General features: G+C 35.5%; 2 protein-coding genes across 9 annotated transcripts in view; one reads left to right on the top strand and one right to left on the bottom strand.

Moving 5' to 3' along the window:
* Nucleotides 1–23,483, top strand: part of LOC131427575 (phosphopentomutase) — a 181,890-nt gene that overhangs the window by 53,744 nt on the left and 104,663 nt on the right. The window lies entirely within an intron of this gene.
* Nucleotides 1–23,483, bottom strand: part of LOC131427576 (uncharacterized) — a 57,429-nt gene that overhangs the window by 14,503 nt on the left and 19,443 nt on the right. The window contains exon 2 of one of the 7 annotated variants that reach the window (XM_058590902.1): nt 21,366–21,520. In XM_058590902.1, the coding sequence (XP_058446885.1) occupies nt 21,366–21,520 (155 nt within the window). Of the gene's footprint in view, nt 1–12,948; nt 12,971–13,105; nt 13,256–21,365; nt 21,521–23,483 lie in introns of those variants that run through there. The other 6 variants (XM_058590908.1, XM_058590903.1, XM_058590907.1 and 3 more) reach the window with 6 other exon arrangements.

The raw sequence follows: 23,483 nt of genomic DNA, 5'->3' as shown, positions 1-23,483 counted from the left end.
TCAATGAGACTAAAATCTTTCGTTTGAATATACATTAAAAATCGGTTCTGCCATCTCTGAAAAATCGAAGTTCCATTTTGAAGTTTGTTAACACTACTTCCGACCACTCCGGAATCGCAACTGGAGAAAAGGTTCACCAAAGCCGGTTCGTTTAGCCTATGACAAACATAAACTGTAAATCAGATTGATTTTTATCTCAATTTCAAAGCGTTTTTACGCAATTTGTATCAACACTTAATAACTATTTGAAATTCTCTCATCACTCTATAGTACTGAAACACTCATCAAACTATAGTGCTGAGACCGAGGATCGAATCCAAATAAAATTTCTCATCTGTGGTACTGTGGAACCTCTGACTTTCTAAAAATCGGTTCTGCCGTCTCTGAGAAATGAAAGTTCCGTTTTGGCGTTTTTGACCATTATTCCGGTATTTCCTAAACCGGAAACTGGAGAATACAATAGCTAAAGTCGGTTTGTTCTTCCATCAACTAACAGGATCTTCATATTGGAATAGTTTTTGACAGAGATTGAAAGAGGTTCTACGTTTACATGATCACTTTGGATGAGAATTTGAATGTTTAACACTCATCGCTCTATGCGATACTATACCAATAGAATTCTAGAACCTTTTGTTTGAATATAAGTTTATGAAAACTGAATTAATCATTTTCGGAAAAATCGAACCACAATTTCTAGTACATACATCCGGAATCGGAGACTAGGAACCGGTATTACTGAAGTGAGATTATTTCGTTATCAGTCGTCAAGTTCAGCAAAGTAGATATATTTATTGACCGATTTCAAGGAACTATCTTCTCTCTGATAACAACTCAGATAAAAACCCTGGTTTAATCCTCCTTGTGGTCAAATGTAATAATTTTATCTCATATTGCTCATATTCTTATATAAAACAATGTGGTATTCTTCAACATTTTTTTTATTTAATTAGTATACTACTACTATTGAAACTCCCACCCTTGGAAATTTTGGCATCGTACATTGAACGACTAATCGAGATTTCATAATCGTCGTGTATTTCCTGAGCCTGAAATGGCATCCGAACAATATTCAAGAGTTTTGTATGAGACCATAAGACTTTTCAGTTGAACCTAAGTTTGGGAAAATCCGTCAAGTCATCTCTGAGAAAAGTGGGTTAGTTCCATTTTGGTGTACGAGACCACTGTTTCCAGTGTTTCCGGAATCGAAAACCGGAAGCCAGGATATTCGATATCGGTTCGCTTGACCGTCTGGAAAAGTTTTGAGCCTGGTTTAGAATTTTTTTCTTCGCAGCTTCAAGTGATGGTATAAAATTTTTAAAACTCTTTACACTGTAATTCCGGATTAAGAATTTGGATCCGGATAAAATTCAGGAGTTTTGTATGGGGCCATAAGACCTTTCAAAGCTTTGAAAAACATAACTGCGAAAATTGGTCATCTCTGAACAAAACCTGTTTTAATCCACCTAGTGGTGCAATGATGCCTTTCTCATATCAATCATACTATCATATATAGTACTGTGGTATTCTTCAAAATAATTTTCTTCGATTCTGAAAAGAATAACGGAAATCGGTTTGTTTGACCGTCTACTGATAAAAACTATTAATTGGAAAAGAATTGAGATCGATTTAGAAAACTTTTTACGGTTTTTCGCTCTTTTCAGTGATGGTATAAAATTTTTAGCACACTTTACCCTATGTTACCGGATCCGGAAGTCGGATCCGGATGAAATTCAGGAATTACGTATGGGACCACAGGACCTTCATTTGAACCTAAGTTTGTGAAAATCGGTCGCGCCATCTATGAGAAAAGTTAGAACACATATTTTGATTTTCTTGCACATTTTACCCCATAACTCCGGAACCGGATGTCGGATCCAAATAATATTCAGGTATTTTGTATGGAACCACAAGACTTTTCATTTGAATCTAAGTTTGTGAAAATCGGTTCAGCCATCTCTGAGAAAAGTTAGTGCACTTATTTTCACAATTTTTTGCACATTTTACCTCATAATTCCGGAACTGGAAGTCGGATCCATATAATATCCAGGAATTTTGTATGGTACAACGAGACCATTCATTTGAATCTAAGTTTGTGAAAATCGGTTCAGCCATCTCCAAGAAAAGTTAGTGCAAAAAAAAACGTTACATACACACATACGCACATACACACACAGACATTTTGCGAACTCGACGAACTGAGTCGAATGGTATATGACACTCGGCCCTCGGCTCAAAAGTCGGTTTTTACAGTGGTTGCATAACCTTTCTATATGGGAAAGGCAAAAAGAGTAAGTAATTTGAAATTCAAATTTTTTCACTGATCACCTCGTAACTCCGGAACCAGAAGTCGAATCGATATGAACTTCTGGAATTATGGCGTGTTAAGAAATTTTATTCGAATCTTAATTTGTTAAAATCGATTCAGCCGTCTCCAAGAAAAACTAGTGCACATGCATGGACTTTAAGACTTTTTATTTGAGTTTAAATTTATAAAAATCAGTTCAGCCATCCGAGAAAAGTAAGAACACCAAAATGTGACATACACACATACACACAGACATTTTGTGTACTCGACGTACTGATTCGAATGATATATGGCACTTCACTCTCTGGGCCTTGGTTCAAAAATCGGTTTTTACAGTGATTGTATATCTTTTCTCTGTGAGAAAGTTAAACACTCTTGTAATTGAAGTTGTTGCACTCATAACCCTTTAATTTATAAGCTGGAAGATAAAAATAAATTGGGGAATTTCTTTTAGGATCCTGGGATCTTTTATTTGAATCCAAGTTTGTAAAAAAAAGGTTCAGCTCTATCTGAGAAATTGAATCCATGTAATTTCGGATCTGTAAATCGAGGGTCAGGCAAAGATGTCACCCAGGAGCGACAGAACTGTCTTCGATGCTACGGGCTATTGTCAATTTGGACTGCTCCTATCTTATTAATGTTATACTCAGTAAAACTAATTGCCAATACATGTATTGGCATATACAGTTTCAGAACTCAAAGCAAGATAAAATATCGGTAATACATTCCAATGGGTAACACCTGTTTCGTAGAACCTCACAGGCATATCGTAATATCTTTATCTTATGGTCTTGTTGCACGCAAAATAACACAAATAGCTTTTATTAAAAAAAAAAATGGTGCATTTATTTTTAAGCACTATGGACATAACGATTATTTACTGTTATGTTTCATAATCAGAAATTCTCGATCAAATACATAATGTTGCCATTTGGCAAAATACTCAATTTGTCATTTCCTGAAGAAAAGAATGATTACATGCTGCAAATAACATAATATGTTTTGAGTATACTCTCATATTGCAGGAATAACTTTTTTTGTTTCGATAAAAAATAAAACTTAGGATCACAATCACTCAAATATGCTAAATACCAAAAAAGTCTGTGATTCGCATTTTTTATTTATACTCCTTACATCAACCAGAATGGTGTCTGTAGAAAAATATAGTCAGTTCCTAGAATAGTTCATTTTTTAAGAAAACAAAAGGCAGCAGTATGCATTTTGGGGTTACCAGTGCGCTGAACGAAATCGGTACTGTTTCCCAACCAGACACGCTCCAATCGAACCTATGCTCAAAACGATGATATACGGGAGAAAATTGTTTTCGCCAATTTCTCATTCCTATGTTTCTCCGCTTAGTTTAGACATTTTTCCATATGAGATGCTTTAAGCAGAGGTTTTGAGATTGTAGGACGATATTTGCAGCCTGGATTCTTGTTATGTCGGCTTGTTGAGGATGACACGAATTCCATTTTTAGTTTATTATTTTACCTGTGTGAACAGGTGCTGCATTAGAATTATTTTTAAATAACTGGCCTATAATTTTGTCGTGTTTTCTTCACGTTACTATTGTTTACCTACGTTCATGAAGATCATTACTAATTTGTCTCTTTGTAACTTTTTCTCCATTTCATCGACTTTTGAGTATTCATAGCTGCCGCAAAATACGATAATTTCGGTTCTTTTGCATAGGTTCACAAAAAACTGCCTGGGAACGACTAGTTGTCTTTACTATATTGGCAGGTATAAATACGATGATGTATTGGAGCAAAATACATAAACGAAACATAAATTTCTTTTTGAAAATTTTTTCTTCTAAATCGCTGTTTTCTTCATTTGACTTCGCGAAATCGACTCTCTCACTGGAAACTTTGAGCACTCGGAAAACAAAAACCGAATACAAGTTGTACACCGGACGGCGAAGCCCGGAAGGTTGGAAGATACAAAATACTTTATTTGACATATACAATTAGAGTGCAACATTCGAAACTCACTTCACTGTTCCGCGTAAAAACGTTATTACGCACAATCGCTTCAAATGCGCACAAATTCTGAATAAATACACTTTCCACTAAGAGTTTACGTCATTTTTATATATCGGTTTTGAAATTTATATATGGATATATCGTATAACTTGCAAAAAACAATTTGCAAGCAGTTTCAACAAGACTGCCCTTTTTAGCTTTTTAATGGATTGTTTTGCTTTGACACTTCTCATGAGTTTTTGGCTAATAAACTTGTTAATAAAACCAATTTCATTTTTTTAATAACAAAATTAGTTGTCAATAAAAATTTCGTGTTGGATTGAAATATTGCTGGTTTGTGTCCAGGATATTCGCCAACTAAACACATTCTCTAAAAATAAGAGTTTTTTTCAGTAAATTCCTAATTTTAATTAATTTTACAGTTATTTTGGAAATTTTGTTGTTAAAATCAACTAATTTAAAAACAGTAATACGAATTAGGCGCAGAGCTAATTTCGGTCGTTCCGTGTAGATCCGCTGAAGAAATTATTGCAGAGTTATAACATCAGTTGTAAATATCAGTGAACGCAACATAAAGGACAACAAACATAGCAAAGTCTTGACATTACATTCCTTTTATGGTATTTGACTTTTCTATTTCAACAGACTTCGCAGCAGATTCATAGCGTTTAGAATCATTGTATAGCTAGTACTAAGATCCTATTAACACAAAAAATCCTTCCAGGACCAGTACCAGTGAACCGACAACGAGGGAATTTGTTTAAAACAAAACATATAATGAATTGTTCTGGTTACACTGATACAGATTGAAGATGATCGGTGTAAAATTATTTAATTATTCAATAAGTAAAGATTTGTTTCATTACATGTTGTCTTCGTTTGCCAGCAAATTGTAGTAGTACGATCAGTGCTTTAAATTTTTACAGCATATTTCCATTATCCATACAAATGTAGGCGAAGTCTAACCGAGTACGGAACAATTTACCTGACGAACCATCAAAATAACCATTCTAGTGAATGTTGAAATGTTGAAATTCTCTGAATATTAAAGATTACAATGTAATCTGTGTGCGAAGTTGTATCTTGCAGCACAATAAAGGATCTGTTGTATATTTAAGATGTGAGGTCATAACCCTACCAAAATTGAAAAATACATTTCTTTTTGAAACTATAAATGTAACACGGGTTGCTTCTACGAAGTCGTTTCCCATTGTTCAAGGGCAGCTCAATGGCAAAGCAGTATGTATTACGGATGGGAACAATTTTCCAAGCACGGTGCAGAATTGAAAGAATCATTCGAATTCGATCTATAAGAACAAAGAAATTGGAAAGCGCACGATATGCATCAAAATGTAGGTTTGCACCCTGTCTTTGAACGTGCTAAATAACCTAATGACTGGCAACAAACAAGACGAATAAATTATAAAAAATATGTTATTTAGCACGTTCAGATGCAGGGTACAAACCTGCATTTTGATGCATTTCATGCGCACCTGCATTAGGGTGGGACAAGGTTGTATGGGAAAAAGATGAAAAGGTTTTTCTTTCGCTCCACCAAACTTTTACTGTTACTTTTGGGTTCCATAAGCACCATGCAAAATTTTAGCTCGATCGAAGAAATTATATTTTTGCGCCCAAGGTTTAAAGTTTGTATGGGATTTAGTATGGAGAAATTCACCTTTTACAAAAAAAAATCTTTTACAACTCTAAAAATCAGTGCGTATGTAATTTTTGTAGGAAATTTAACGAGGAAGAAAAACTTCGAAGACTTCAAAACAATCCGACATTTGTAAAAAAAAGTTATTAAAGAAAAACCAACACAAGGTCCAAACAATGGCTCATTCTTTAATATATCTGCCACCACTGCTGCTAGTGAAAGTAAAATGAGGTGACTTCCTTTTAATGTGCTATAACTATTGATCCGAGTTGTTTGATATCTTCACGATACTTACTCAGCAGAGAATGAAGCTTAGAAGAGTTTATATCTTCGCAAAGTTATAGGATTTGAGCTTATCTAAAGTATTGTAGAAGATTCCAAAACCCAATTTATTCAATTTAAAAAGTTAGACATTTTTGTGTCTTTACAGGGAATTTACGAGCCTAGCTTGTCACTTTAAAAAAAATTCTCATAACACGCTGAGAAACTTTTGTGAAGACATCAAACAACTCAAATCAATCGTTATGGAATAATAAAACAAAACAAAATCATATTACCACCACTAGCAGTAGTGGTGCTAGATGTCTTAAGGAATGAGCCACTGTCCGAACCTTGTGCCGGTTTTCCTTTAATAACTTTTTCTACAACCGTCGGATTGTTTTGCGGTCTTCTAAAGTTTTTTTTTCCTCGTTAAATTTCCTACGAAAATAACATATGCCATGATTTTTAGAGTTCATAGGTTGACCTCCAGCTGATTTTTTTTAAAGTGAACTTCTCCATACTAAATTCCATACAAACTTTAAACCTCGGGCGCGAAAATATAGTTTCTCCGATCGAGCGAAAATTTTGCATGGTGCTTATGGGACTCAAAAGGAATAGGAAAAGTTTGGTGGAGTTGAAATCGATATTTTGTCCCACCCTAACCTGCATATTCTTTCAGATTGAGTATTGAAAATGAATTAAACTCTGGTTGAATTCGATATCGGCTCGAGTTGGTGGTTCCGATATCGGCCCGAGCTAGTTGTCGTATGTTCAAGCCCCGACCTGGAAGGATTCTTAGTGTCAGTTAGAGCCATGCAATGGTTCTGTACGCTTTGAATTGGCTGCGAAGTCTATTTGAACAGAAGGTATAACATAAAGTCGAAAATTAGATTTTGGCCGGAGACGTCAGGATAGACTTCGGTGCAAAAAAGTGCGTAGTAAATAGCAATGACTTTACGTCTTATTTGCGGGTTATGTTGATCCGCGAGGTGGCATTAGTAGTCTAACAAAATCTTCTAATGCACTGATAAGCTGAATACGAAACGTAAAAAAAAATTAACATTGTTTTTTTAACGCCACCCTCTGCTGATGAGACAGGTGATCTAATAATATTTCAACTGAAGAGTGTTTCGTGTGAGCGTGGAATGTTCTGTACAACTACGCAATCGAACTGTATTGAAAAACGGTTGTTGTGCAGTATAGTGACGGTATTTCAGCCGGAACTTCTGAGGCGCCGTTTGACGAGTTTAATTCCGTGAAGTCATTCCATATGATACGGATGTCAATTGCTTTGTTCATTTTCTGGAAGATAAAAACCCAGTATGATTAGTAAAAACAAATACTGATTGTTGCATGTCAAAGGAGAAATGTAAAAATCACACTTTTTATGATAATGAAGTTATCTGATATTATTCTTCGTTCCAATCAGTTCAATGTGAGGGATGCCGACCAGTTAACGGAATCGAATCGGTTGATAACTGTGTTACCTGATGTATACAGTTTTTATATTTTTCTCCTGTTTCTAAATAAGATCACTTATCAAAATTGATCTCAATGTCCTAATCTAGCTCATATTGTTGTATCAGTATGCACTGCTAAAGCATCCAAATTTTGAATTCGATCTCACATTCTAGCATCTATCCCAATTATACGGTTTCACTACAACTATCATAAACAATGATGAGTCGATATACTTTTAAACTAACTGTTCATAATACTGGGATTTCCCACGAAATCTATTCCATTATCATTCAATGATTGATTTATCTGCTACAGAAATTGAATGTATGATTTTCCACGTTATTCCCACATTGAAACACGTTATCTTCACAAACATAAGTTTTGTAAAATCATTTTTCGGAAATGCTCGTAATCTTGGCATTTTTCTGTCAAAGAAAATGTAAATGTATCGTATCAATTCCTTATCAAGCAATTTTGTATGGCGGATTTCGTCGTATTGTACGGAGTGCATGCAGACGAAGAAAATAAATTATTTTGAATGTAATTTTGATACGGATGGAAATACGTTTCAGCTCAATGCGATTTATAGCATTTCAAAGCTAATCAATCGCTTTATAGCATTTCGAAGCTAATCAGCTAATCAGGTTGCATGTTAAAATTTACACTGAAGCTTGACACATAAATCAAAGGAACAGCGATCTCCTAAATCTACATATGTTGATATATTGATGCAAATATTTCTCGAAATTGATAAGTTCATGTAGAATCTTTCCGTGCATCGATTTCATGTGCATTTGCCTGATTCGTGTTTAGATTTTTCCACTTCTGGAGTTATTGACCTTTTCGCTATCCGGAATAAGATACTATCTTCAAAATTGCTGATGATGAATTATTAGTGAATACAAGTTTTTACTACTTGCTCAAATTAAAACTTAGTTAGACCTTGATTTTTTGTAACTGGGTGAAACCTCCACTATCTATGACGTTTTAAAAAAATTGATTCTTTTTAAATTATTATTGGTAATATAAGAAGTAGATGTGAATTTGATTTCAAAATCTCATATTCAGATCAGATTTCCGGTATCGGAACAGCCAAGTAAATTTATATGGCCATAAACTAAGAAGAGTTATATATTGAATCAGTTTTAATGATTTTTTAAGTATTTTACATCGTTATTTTCATTGACGACTATGAATAATTCCGGAAGTCGGTTCGAGATAAAATTTGATGATGACTAATGAGAGGATACGCTTAAGTTTGCGAAAATCGGTTCAACTATTCTAGAGAAATCGTAGATAGTTCCGTATTTTTGGAGTTTTCACCACTATTTCTAATACTTCCGGAATCGGAGGCGGCCAGTATAGTCAAAACCGGCTCATACGGTCGTCAATCAACAAGCTCGGCAGGGGGACGGGTATAGCATGATGGGTAAGTCGATGCCTTTCACGTAGCCTACCTGGGATCGATTCCTAACCCCGCGCATAGGGTCAGAAGGTTTTTCTGGCCCGAAGAGGTGAATGACCTCAAGGTTAAAGCCTCTCTAATAAAAACAAAAAAAACAAGCTCGACATATAAGAACAGTTTTTGCTATAGTTTAACAGAGTTTTTAAGTTTGAAATCCTTAACACTCTCTCCTATGATTTCCAAACCGGAAGTCGAATCCGAATAGAATTGCATAGCAACCTATAATACCATAAGACCTTTAATTTAAGCCATAGGTTACGGAAATCAGTACTACCATTTAAGAGAATCCAAAATAAATTCCATTTTTCTGAAACTTTCGACAACTATGTTACTTCCGATACATCCTACAAAACCGACATAGTTGAACAGGTTTTAGTACTGTTTCACGAAATATCTAAGTTAGTTGGTACGTTGCCCTAAATGAAGATTTGAAATGGTTAACTCTCTTTGCTTAATGATTACGGAACCGGAAGACAGATCTTAGAAATTCTTAGCTTATTATTATTAATATCATTTATTTTACCCCGGCTTTAACCTTTTGGTCGTTCACCGGGGGAAATTCTTAGCTCTTATATTTGAGCCTAGGTTTATTAAAAAAACAACGATCCTACCGACTCCGGGAAATAGAAGTGGATCCATTTTGTAGTTTTTAACCTTCAGTGTACACTTCTCCAAAAAGCGTACAATTGGGGTGAGGGTAACCCTACGCGACTTTGATAGCATATAACTTTCTGTTTTTATTGGCTGATTTTGGAACTCTGTGATTGATATTTCAGCTATCTGGTTTGTCTTTCATCTATTTTCTTGAACCAATTCGAATGTTTACATGAACCGCATTTGAAGGCCGCTCTCACACTATTGAAAGAGATTGTTTGTTACTTCAAGAGATCAACTGAGCCTCGACTGAAGAGAAACGAGTGATGAACTGAATGCTGCCCGTTCGGGCCGTCAGCAAACATTGCGTGTGCCAGAGAGTGAAGTTTACTGCAGTAGAGAGATCTTCAGTGTGTTCCACATTCAGATTCAATTGAATTGAATGAAGTTTTACTGCACTGGTTTCATGTTGTAAAAAGAACAAACATAAAAACTCCTTAGTTCTTAGTCTCCAATTCCAGCCTTAAATAATCGACATAAATATATCTGTCTCGTTTTTTTGCAACGAAATTAAGCTTTTAAACTGTTGATTCCATAATCCTGAAAATCAAGATGTTGAATGAAAGTTTGCTAAGTTTCGCCTTCGCTATGTTTTAAAATGATTGACATAATAACAAATATGTGAAAAGCTTCGGTTATGAGAAATACTACTCTTATATATTTAACATCATACATACACTTTATGAACAGATCAATACTTTTCAATATGGTTGTCACCTAGTCTATCTGGCCATGATGCATCCAGTTGGTGTATCGATTCTGGTCTATTGACCTCAGAAGCACAATCAGTATCACATTGTGGATCGAAATGCTATTTGTTTTATTTTTACGCTTTCCATATTGTCGCGGAGTACTGACACTATAGCATTGGTTTGTGTTCTCGCAAATGACGTCGTTTTTATCGAGCACCTTATTTTAGTAAGTTTAGTTTTTTCCGACAACGTTAAAACGAAGGTTTGAAATTTTTAACACTCATCATAAAACTCGAACCGAAAGTCGGTTCCGGATATAATTGAATAGTCATCTATGGAACTAAAAGTCGTTTTTTAAATCCAAGTTTATGAAAATCAGTTAGGCCAAATTTGAGAAATCGAAGTGAATTCCGTGTTGTAGTTTTTCACCACAACATTCGGTACTTTCAGAAACGAAAACTTGAAAAACTTGATGTATCCAAAGTCGGGTTGACCAACAATCATGGCCAGATAGACTAGGTGACAAGCATATTGAAAAGTATTGACCTGTTCATAAAATGTATATATGATGTTAAATATATAAGAGTAGTATTTCTCATAACCGAAGCCTTCCACATATTTGTTATTATGTCAATCATTTAAAAACATAGCGAAGGCGAAACTTAGCAAACTTTCTTTCAACATCTTCCTTTTCAGGATTATGGAATCAACACTTTAAAAGCTTAATTTCCTTGCAAAAAACGAGACAGACTCATTTATGTCGATTATTTATGCTGGTAATGGAGACTAAGAACATAGAACTTGATCAAATTGGAATAGTTTAATATTTTGAAGAGTTTTTGCGTTCTTTGAATCGTCAAGACAATTTTAAGACCGGAATTCGGATTCGGATAAATCTAATAACCAACCATTCGAACCTGAGTTCCATTGTGCAATATTTGATCACTATTTCCGATACATTAGGAGACGGAACTGGGAACCGATATTTTTTTCTTTTTTACCCTGTATCTTCGGAACCGGATATCGGATTTAGATGGGAATCAAAAATTTTCTATGGGAAAATGAAATCTTCCATTTGAATCTAAGTTTGTACAAACTGATCCAACCATCTCCAAGGAAATTGAGCCCACATTTGTAATACATATTCATAAACACACCGTCCTTATAACGATCTCGTCGAGCTGAGTCGAATTCTGTATGACACTCGGCATTCCGGGCCTCGGTTGGAGAGTCGTTTTTCATATTGATTGCTTGGTAGCCATCTCGTAATAAATTCCATATTGGAGTTTATCAAGACTGTTCCTGGTACTTTTGGTACCAGAGATCATGACCAGTATATCTGAATTGAGTTTATTTGGTCGTCAACTATCAATCTCTTCAAACTAGAGAAATTTATTAATAAATTTTAAGGAATTCCAACACATAATTTATGTATTTTTTCAGTTTCACCCTGTTACTCCGGAACCGGAAGTCGGATTCAGATGGGAAATAAAAATGTTCTATGGGGAAATGAAATCAACCATTCGAATCTAAGTTTGTATAAAAACACCGTCATTTTACGATCCCGTCGAGCTGAGTCAAATGATATATGACACTCGGTATTCCTGGTCGCGCTCGGATTTCACAGTTATTACATAGTCCTTCTTTGTGAGATCTGTAAAACTGGAGACGGCTTGAATATCTCGAAACAGTGTAAATTGAAACCAAACTCCTAATGTGATGCTCTTGGTGAATGTGGAGGCAAACATTAGTATAGAATTCGATGCAAATATGTTTACGAATCGAAATGAAATCACTCATTGTTGATTTTTTTCTTAAATTGTGCTACAAATTGGCCTTGTAAAAAATAAAAAAAAATCACAAAGAGACACGTTATCAACTGAAGCTTCGGATTAGTTTTGATCTATTAGGATCTGCTCAGGTTGTTTTATCATTTATACGATTAATTCAAATTTTGATCATCAAACTCGACACAATCTTCCGTAGGTAATATATCTCTCCATTCATCGATGAAAAAGATCACTTATAATCTCGAAAATGTTAGTTTTTAAGCATTGCTAAACCATATGTTTTGTTTTCACTTGCTAAACAATGTATGTGACATACGGATATCTGCAAACGCAGTTGAAATCGTATGTATCTGCTTCCTCATTTACGTAGGTGCATATCTGGTACGACTGTCCCTATCATCACCATCAGAACAAACAACAAAAGTGTCAAGTACGCCATACAATTAGATTTAGCAAATTTACAATCGTCGCTGCCACACTAGGGTAGTGAACTGCGATCCAGTCTCCGAAAACTCTATCAACGTGCAAAATTATAATATAAATAAATCACTTAAAATTACGGTAACAACATTTCTAAATTGATTGATAATCGGATTAATAGCGCGTTAAAGTGTCAAGTCTGAGCAATATATTTGTGCTTTGTGCTTATATACGATCACAGGACACTGAACTAGATACCAAGTAGCGGTTAGATCACTCTTTTCATATGGTATCCATTACGATCTCATGAATTTCTTATTGTCAGGTAAGGGACGCGTTTCCAGCTCACGATTGAACATTCACAACTTTCGATGAAACTTTTTCGGTACAATTAACAACTATCAACAAATTTTACCCGCGACGATCCGTCGTCCGCGTTGTCTTTAGAGTAACTATCGTTATCCTCGAGTTGGGATCGTATGGAGACGAGAAGGTTGATCCGAATCAGTCGTAGATCAGAAAGAAACTGTTATCACTGGAATTATTCTAATCAGCAAATGGCCATACCGAGAACCGCGAGAGCGAGAAAGGATTAGTTTTAAGAATGGAACAAAAAGTACAAAGCACTATCAATCGCCACCGCATGCAAAGAGCATTCGTACCACTCGCCTCGTACGAATCCGGGGATCAGCGCTCGTCGGACCAGAATTCGCTTCAATTTAGTAAACCGACGCTTGGCCCGACCCTTACGGTCTGTTTCCATAGGTACGAGATTTGCAAATTACACAAATACTCTTACAAACAACCAGCGCAGCGGAATCTCGCGGAACTCTGCCCGATCTGCAGAGGTAATTTCACCTAAGCTCAACCGTTTGTTTTAGTACAACAGTTTGAAACGGTTGAGCGTTCCATAAAGCTTCTTGACGCTGATAGTGCTACACACGCTTCAATGAAATGCCGTGTGTTGTTTTTAAAATAGTCACGGCATAATAAGTTGTGTTGTTGATAGTAGGAAATTAGGTCTTGGGCTATTTTTCGGAAACATTTCCAGAAACGTGATTTGTCGCAGATAGTAATTGTTAGCTGACAGTTGAAATATCTCCGAGGCAACCCTTCGAATACCGTTGGTTTCGGTTCAGTTTTATGTACAGGATACGAACAATTCATTAAATTGTAGGTAACGATACTCGCATAGTATTACAATAATTTTTTGTTGCTGGATTCAAAGCATTTCAATAATTATTTATTCTACTCATTTTTTTTATTTAAATTTATTTTATTTTATAAACAATCGCGTTAACGATCTTATAAATCTGAAACAGAAGATATCATACTCCAAGTCATATTGAGGGTAGATCATCTTACAATTTCGTTTTAGTAAAAGAGGAACGGTTCTGAGCAAATTAATATGACTCAAAGTAACACGCTGTAAGTTTTCGCTAATGTTTCCTTGGTATTAAAACTATAAATGATTGAATAAAACCAATTAAATTAAATTCGAATGAATTTTGAGGAATGCTGAAGCAACCGGATGGATCGGGAAAGTAAAATCAATTAGCCAATATTGATCCTGGAGCTGAAAATAAAGGCGAATATGCAGTACCCATATATGCTGATCGCATCATGAACGTTGATGGTCGCGTAAGCAAATTCTTAAATCCGAACCCTACCTGTACCTGGCCATACAAACCGACTTCGGTTATATCAGTCCCTGGAATATGGTTACGGAAGTACCGGAAATAGGGAACAATCTCCAAACCGTAGCTCGCTCACTTTTATCTGTGATGGCTCAACTAAAAATTACTAACCGTCATTTAGAACGATGCAGCAGAAAAAAACGACTGAAATGTTCATACGTTTGACTCAAAAATATTTCGACTTGTAGGTATGCTAGTTTAGGTCATCTAGGAGTAAACTTGTTTCATCTACACCTTTTTGCCACTTTTGAACATAAACAAGTTGGAATTATTTAAAAAAAAAAAAAAAAAATATATATATATAAATATAAAGGGTGATTTTTTAAGAGCTTGAGAACTTTTTTAAACAATAAAACGCATAAAATTTGCAAAATCTCATCGGTTCTTTATTTTAAACGTTAGATTGGTACATGACATTTACTTTTTGAAGATAATTTCATTTAAATGTTGACCGCGGCTGCGTCTTAGGTAGTCCATTCGGAAAGTCCAATTTTGGGCAACTTTTTCGAGCATTTCGGCCGGAATAGCCCGAATTTCTTCGGAAATGTTGTCTTCCAAAGCTGGAATAGTTACTGGCTTATTTCTGTAGACTTTAGACTTGACGTAGCCCCACAAAAAATAGTCTAAAGGCGTCAAATCGCATGATCTTGGTGGCCAACTTACCGGTCCATTTCTTGAGATGAATTGTTCTCCGAAGTTTTCCCTCAAAATGGCCATAGAATCGCGAGCTGTGTGGCATGTAGCGCCATCTTGTTGAAACCACATGTCAACCAAGTTCAGTTCTTCCATTTTTGGCAACAAAAAGTTTGTTAGCATCGAACGATAGCGATCGCCATTCACTGTAACGTTGCGTCCAACAGCATCTTTGAAAAAATACGGTCCAATGATTCCACCAGCGTACAAACCACACCAAACAGTGCATTTTTCGGGATGCATGGGCAGTTCTTGAACGGCTTCTGGTTGCTCTTCACTCCAAATGCGGCAATTTTGCTTATTTACGTAGCCATTCAACCAGAAATGAGCCTCATCGCTGAACAAAATTTGTCGATAAAAAAGCGGATTTTCCGAATGGACCACCTAAGACGCAGCCGCGGTCAACATTTAAATGAGATTATCTTCAAAAAGTAAATGTCATGTACCAATCTAACGTTTAAAATAAAGAACCGATGAGATTTTGCAAATTTTATGCGTTTTATTGTTTAAAAAAGTTCTCAAGCTCTTAAAAAATCACCCTATATATATATATATACAGGGTGATTTTTTAAGAGCTTGAGAACTTTTTTAAACAATAAAACGCATAAAATTTGCAAAATCTCATCGGTTCTTTATTTTAAACGTTAGATTGGTACATGACATTTACTTTTTGAAGATAATTTCATTTAAATGTTGACCGCGGCTGCGTCTTAGGTGATCCATTCGGAAAGTCCAATTTTGGGCAACTTTTTCGAGCATTTCGGCCGGAATAGCCCGAATTTCTTCGGAAATGTTGTCTTCCAAAGCTGGAATAGTTACTGGCTTATTTCTGTAGACTTTAGACTTGACGTAGCCCCACAAAAAATAGTCTAAAGGCGTCAAATCGCATGATCTTGGTGGCCAACTTACCGGTCCATTTCTTGAGATGAATTGTTCTCCGAAGTTTTCCCTCAAAATGGCCATAGAATCGCGAGCTGTGTGGCATGTAGCGCCATCTTGTTGAAACCACATGTCAACCAAGTTCAGTTCTTCCATTTTTGGCAACAAAAAGTTTGTTAGCATCGAACGATAGCGATCGCCATTCACTGTAACGTTGCGTCCAACAGCATCTTTGAAAAAATACGGTCCAATGATTCCACCAGCGTACAAACCACACCAAACAGTGCATTTTTCGGGATGCATGGGCAGTTCTTGAACGGCTTCTGGTTGCTCTTCACTCCAAATGCGGCAATTTTGCTTATTTACGTAGCCATTCAACCAGAAATGAGCCTCATCGCTGAACAAAATTTGTCGATAAAAAAGCGGATTTTCTGCCAACTTTTCTAGGGTAATAAAATTCAATGATTTGCAAGCGTTGCTCGTTAGTAAGTCTATTCATGATGAAATGTCAAAGCATACTGAGCAAATAATAATGCATGAAAATCATAACCTCAAAAAATCTGAGCAAATACTAATGCATGAAAATCCTAACCTCAAAAAAATCACCTTTTATATATATATATATATATATATATATATATATATATATATATATATATATATATATATATATATATATATATATATATATATATATATATATATCTGTGTGTGTGTGTGTGTAACGTTTTTTTGCACTAACTTTTCTCGGAGATGGCTGAACCGTTTTTCACTTAACTTAAATTCAAATGAATGGTCTTGTGGTCTCATACAAAATTCCTGAATATTATTTGGATCCGACTTCCGGTTCCGGAGTTATGGGGTAAAATGAACAAAAAAATAAAAATATGTTTCTAACATTTCTCATAAATGACGCGACCGATTTTTACAAACTTAGGTTCAAATGAAAGGTCATGTGGTCCCATACGTAATTCCTGAATTTCATCTGGATCCGACTTCTGGCTCCGGAAATATAGGGTAAAGTGTGTTAAAAAAATTATATCATCACTGAAAAGGGCGAAAAACCGTAAAAAGTTTTCTAAATCGACCTCAAATCTTCTCCAATTGATAGTTTTTATCAGTAGACGGTCGAACAAACCGATGTCGGTTATTCTTTTAAGAATAGAAGAAAATTATTTTGAATTATTTAGCAACTCTGCTTGAGACTATTTGAATTATTTAAAATCCGGTTCTGTCAGTAAATCCTGTTTTTATCCATATCCAAAAACCTGTTTTTATCCATCTAGTGATGTGATGATGCCTTTCTGATGAGACTTCTCAGCTATATTACTGTGGTATTCTTGAAAAACTGGGAAGTTTGTTCGGACGTAAACTAGCATAGCCTAAATATCGAAATAATTTCGAGCCACAATTAGAATTTTTTTCATTTTTTTTTGCAGAATCGGTCTAAATGACGGTTTGAAATTTTAAACACACTATAGCTCCGGAATACTCTTTATTTGGGCCTTTTGTTTATGAAAATCGGTTGAATCATCTCGGAGCAAAGTGAGTGAGCTCCATTTTGGAGATTTTGATTTCAATTTCCAATACTTCCGGAACCGCATTCCGGGAAATGATACAGCCGTAGTCGGCTCGTATGATCAGCAACTGACATGACTTATACATTGGAAGTCGTCCTTTATGTTTCCGGTTCACAAAAAAGGCGACAAGTGCAATGTTGCTAATTACCGAGGAATTACTTGCTTGTGCGCATGTTCAAAACTGTTTGAGATCATTGTCAACGACATCTTGTTCGTCTGCTGCAGAAATTACATTGACACCCAGCAGCACGGATTTTTCCCTAATCGTTCCGTGTTGACGAATCTCTTACAGTTCACTTCGAACTGTATACGGAACATGGATTGTGGCTTGCAGACTGATGCGGTTTATATTGACCTTAAAGCGGCATTTGACCGGGTTGATCACGAAATTCTCCTAAAAGAATTAGAGGTACTTAGAATCTCTACACGAGGAGTTGCATGGTTTAAGTCTTACTTGACGAATCGCTTTGTTCTGATTAAAATTGGATCTTCGACTTCGGAGACCTCCACGAATCTTTCGGGAGTGCCTCAAGGTAGTATCCTTGGTCCGTTACTGTTCTCTATCTTCATTAATGATGTATCAACGCTGTTACCGCCGGAATGCCGTTTGTTCTATGCTGACGACACGAAACTTTTCAAAATTATTGAAAGTCTGTTAAATTGCCTGGAGTTGCAAAAAATGCTTGATACATTTCAAATATGGTGTACCAAGAATTTATTGAAATTGAGTATCGAAAAATGCAGTGTTATATCTTTTCATCGAAAAAGTGCACCAATAGTATTCGATTACAAAATCGCAGGACACACGCTAACGCGAACAGAACATGTGAAAAATCTCGGTGTGATTCTTGATCGCGAAATAACCTTCAAACTTCACTATGAAAATATTATTTGCAAAGCAAATCGGCAATTGGGATTCATATTTAAAATTTCCTCCGAGTTTCGCGATCCTTTGTGCATACGATCATTATACTGCTCGCTGGTACGGTCAGTGCTTGAGTCGAACGCGATTGTTTGGTGTCCATATCATTCAAATTGGATATTGAGGATTGAAGCAGTGCAACGCAAATTTGTGAGATACGCATTGAAACTTTTACCCTGAAACGACCCCATACAGCTACCGTCATATGAGGATCGTTGCCGTCTCTTAAGCATTGAACCCCTGGAATTAAGTAGGACATATGCTCAAGCTACATTCGCAGCGAAATTGTTTCTTGGTGCTGTTGATTGTCCCGCATTACTCGAACGTCTGAATATGTATGCTCCAGAAAGATCTCTTCGACAGCGTAATTTCTTGCTCCTTGAAACACAGTATACGGACAGCATGAGCCATTTAGATCCATATGTCGACAATTCCACGAGTTCGTTGAGTTTTTTGATTTTAATTTGTCGTCCAATTTGTTTTATCGTAAGCTACTTGACCTTTTTCGTGTTGTGTTTCATGATAATTTAGCCTAAGTTGAATGATTTTTAGTTTAGTTTACTTTATTCATTAAGACACCTATTGTCAGATGGATTATACAGCAACAAATAAATAAATAAATAAATAAAATAAACAGTTATGAGTCCAATTTAGAAGATAATCACCCTATTTTACCTTGTCGCTCTAGACGACGGTTAGAAATTTCAAACACTCATCACCCTGTACTTCTGGAACCGAAAGTTATATCTGTACCAAATTGTAACTAAATAATGTAAATTGTTTGCAACTTTGTAGAGGACCGAAAAACCTCTCATTTGAATCAAAATTTTAGCAAATCGGTTGAGCCATCTCGGAGAGAAGTTATTGAGTTCCGATTTGGAGGCTTTTGTCACTATATCCGTTACTTATGGAATCGTATTGCGGGCACCGGTACAGCCGACGTCGCACAGTGGTTCGGTTCAATTAAAACGTGGACATAATTCAGTAGCTGCCAAACCGTTCTTTTAATGCATATAGTTGCTTTTAAGAAATTATTTACAAATATATACCTCGTAATTTTTTTCTATCCCTAATTGTTTGACAAAAAATATAACCATAACTTTTTTTTCTGAAGAGATGGATTTTTTTTTCTTCTACAAATTTTTAGAACTATTTAAAATAATTTACTTTATATATGAAAAGTCTAGGTCGCACCGTTTCGGATATGCAAAGCGTTTTTATGGCAATCCCCTAAAATCAGTTTTTTTATTCATAACTTGTTTCGAGTTTTTTTATGCATACTTTCTTTGGAATAATTGAAGAATATTTTTGTTGAAGGTAGTGCATAGGTTTGTTGTTTCCTGGCAAAGTTATACAACATTTTACCTTTTTTTACCTATGATAAAACCTTACACCGAAGCGAAATATACAACTTTATGCAGCTGATTTTTACAAAATTTATAGGAAAAAATTTCGTATGACCAGCAACTTTCATGACCTACGCATTGGAACATTGGACGGCTTGACATTTCGCACACTTATCACACTGTAATTCCTATACCGGAGGTCAGATCCGAACTAAGGTCAGGAATTTCATAAAGGACCGTAAGACATTTAATTTTGAATCGAAGTGCAAAAAAATCGGTTGGGCCATCTCGGGGAAAAGCGTGTGAGTTCCGTTTTGTAGGTTCATTACTCATTCTTTTATAAACGCAAATTATAGAATTTGAAATTTTTTTCACTCATCACCCTGTAATTCGAATTGTAAATTTGTAAATTTTCTATAGTGGCTTTCATTTGAGCCTAAGTTTGTTGAATTTGGTTTAGCCATATGGAACAAAAATAAGTGCCAAATTCGTTCAATTTTACGCACATTTGTTATTGTAATTCCGGAACGGGAAGTCGGATCCATTCGAAATGAAAAATAAACTATGGGACTAGAGTGGCTTCATTTGAGACTAAGTTTGCTAAAATCAGATGAGGTTTCTCGGAGAAAAGTGAGGGCATAGTTTTGCCACATACATACAGACAGACGTCGAGCTGAATCGATTGGTATATGACCCTCGGCTCTCTGTTTTCACAGTGACTGACTTTCTTTATGAGAAAAGTAAAAAGCTTAGTTTTTCTGAAAGCACTGTTCATAACGTTCTTAAATCCACCCATACACGTTAGACAATAGCCAGAAAAGCTGGGAGCGGAACAAAAACGGATCTCAGGAACCACCAGAAGGATGCGAAGGTGAAGTAAATATTGCAGAATAAACCAGATCTTTCGGTATGTACTGTGGTTATCAAAATAGAAATGTCACAAACTTTCGTGCATACTTCGCACGCACCGGTAAGTAATAAAGTAGTTCAAAGGTGAAAAGTGTACCGAACCGTAATGATAAATAGAATGTGATGGCTAAAACCTGGACTCGCAAGTTGTATCGCGAATATTTGACGAATTTTTCCTGTGTGATAATGGACGATGAAACTTCAATATATTTTGGTTATTTGAATACCTACGAAATTCTTTTTTATGATTTTACATGTAATGAATTTATTGGATTAAAATTATTTACCGGCTCTATTAACAGAACCTGAGTAAGCTTATCTCGTTCCCGTTTTCTCGAGTAACACTCTTCCCAGCTTATATTATTATTGAACTTTGGATTAGAATTTATCAGTGGAAAAGTGGACCAGTTTGCAAAGTTTATAATCTAGTCGTTGAAACTTAATTTTACTGCCCAACCACGTGCAAGAGCTTAGTTGTGTTGATACCAAATATAAGAAACTTTCCACTCCACTAGCGAACTAGTACTGTGTCTGGATGAGTATATTTACATTTACATTTTACATATTTGTTTACACAACTGTGTCACGGCATGATGAACGGAAATGTTTCGACGCATTTGGCATGACTTAGTGGATTAAAATATCTTACCTTAATCCTGAACCGCGTTGGGAACTTGAATACAAATTCTTTATGATCCGTTACAATTAGAAATGGTGGAGCCAGAAGATTGCGGACCGATTTGAACAACACTAGCGGGACAATACAAATCGCGGAAACTGTCAGCGCTGGCCATAAATCGTAATCTGCAATGGAAAGAGAACAAAATATCTTTGTCATTAGTTTCCTTTGTCATGCCTTATCAAGATACAAAGGTAAGACGCACCTCTGGGAAGGAATGTTCCCATTAGATTTTGTCAAAAACTTTTTTTTTCAATTTAGTAAAATTTAAAGAAAAACTATAGTTATCGTAGAAAGCCATTACAGCTCAACTTTAGTAGCTATGGGTTAGCCACATACAGAGAAATACACTAGAAACAGTTATGTTAGATATCTACTAAAAACAACTGTGTTAGTTATCTTTTGATGCCGAATAAGATAAAATCCCAATCTCGCGTAGAAAATTGTCTAGACAATTGTTTCAATACACAACTTTCATTTTTTTCACACTGAATTATTTTTGCCCGCGCATATTTCAAATATGTTCCTAATTTGGTAAACTAGTTTTCGTGAATTGGCTGTAGCTTAAAAATGACGATCTGTTGCTGCATGCACCCGTTGCACATAAAAGTAATTAAGTATATACAATATGACTGTTGTGTGAAAACTTATATGTTTTCATCATTAAACATGGTTCGTAGAACTGATTTATAGCAAAAAATAGGTCAATTACTATTACCAGATATGGATTGGTACGTCAAAGAAAAATATGTTGATCTCCTTCAAGATTCAAGTGCCTGCATCTGTTTTTATAGCAGAAGTAGTTGCAATTCATTCTAATTTGGGTATCATCAATACAATAACCAATATTTCATCTGCACAGGTGACTTTGTTCAATTATGGCTGGAGGTCATTCGGAGTCTGAGACGTTTGACACAAATTAAGTGTCTGAAGTAGAGATAACTTTACATCTACTTAGCGTTTTATGTTGATTTGGTGAGTGGTGTAACAGCTCAACATGAGCTGCTATGCACAGATGAGTCGAAGGTGAAACTTAAATGAAAAGAATCATTTGTATTCTGTGCCGTGATAATTGGGAAAGTGACCGAGATAATTGGGAAAACCGAAATAAATCCGAGAATTTGGTTTTACCGGGAAAAAGCCGGGAATTTTAGTGCAAAGCCCGAGAAAATATTACTAACCCAAATCTGAGTAACGATTTTCAGCATCACGATTTTTCTGATTCAACAAATGAAAAAGAGCAGGCAATCCCCAATTTTGCATTTAAGCGAAAAGTTCAAAAACAACTTATTGTCCCACACAGGTTCTATGTTAAACAATCCATTGCCAACACCCCTTGTCTCGTCCAACAATTTTTAAGGTTTCGATTTTGATAATGAAAAATAAAGATAATTTGGATGCTTCTGCAGGATTTCTGAAAAAATTCAGAATAACTATGCAAAATTATTGGCAAAAGCTACATCGGGAAGATGTTGAATAAAATTTAAAAAAATTTTAGGATCCTTCATGATTGGGTGTAAAGAAACCTTAGAGATGATTTGTTCAGTGAATCTATGTTCAATTTCCTTGTAAAGGTTATCAACTAAGGATTTCATAGTAAGTTCAGAAGAATGTGGATATTGATGTAGCCGAAAAAGTAGACGAAGATTGTCAATGATAGAAGAGTTAAATTTAGTTTGAATTTTTGGACCTGATAGACACCTAACTTCAATTATGCTATGATTTATATGAACTATTGTTGTATCAATATCAGCAGAATTCTAGTTCATGATTTACATGCTTTCGGTGTGAGATCTGTGTGTAGTGTAGTTCTAATGTGATAGAAAAAACTAATTTAGTCAATCATTGTTTTGAGTCTGTTTAACCTTTTCACTACAAGTGTGGCATTGATCTATTAGAATAAAAATCAACTGAGAAAAGATTTTTCAAAAAAGATAAACTAGTTAGGTTATTTTGAAATAAAACTGAATAAAAATCAACGGAGAATGTACATCTGATGATTTTGCGTTGGATTTGATTAAATGAGAGTTAAAAATGTTTTACCTGTCAGGATTTTGTCAATAATTTGATTTATAGGTTCCATCACAA

Source organism: Malaya genurostris, chromosome 2 (assembly GCF_030247185.1).
Source record: "Malaya genurostris strain Urasoe2022 chromosome 2, Malgen_1.1, whole genome shotgun sequence".
Lineage (NCBI taxonomy): Eukaryota > Metazoa > Arthropoda > Insecta > Diptera > Culicidae > Malaya > Malaya genurostris.
The sequence above is the reverse complement of the archived record's forward strand: the minus strand, read 5'-3'. Positions and strand labels throughout refer to the sequence as shown.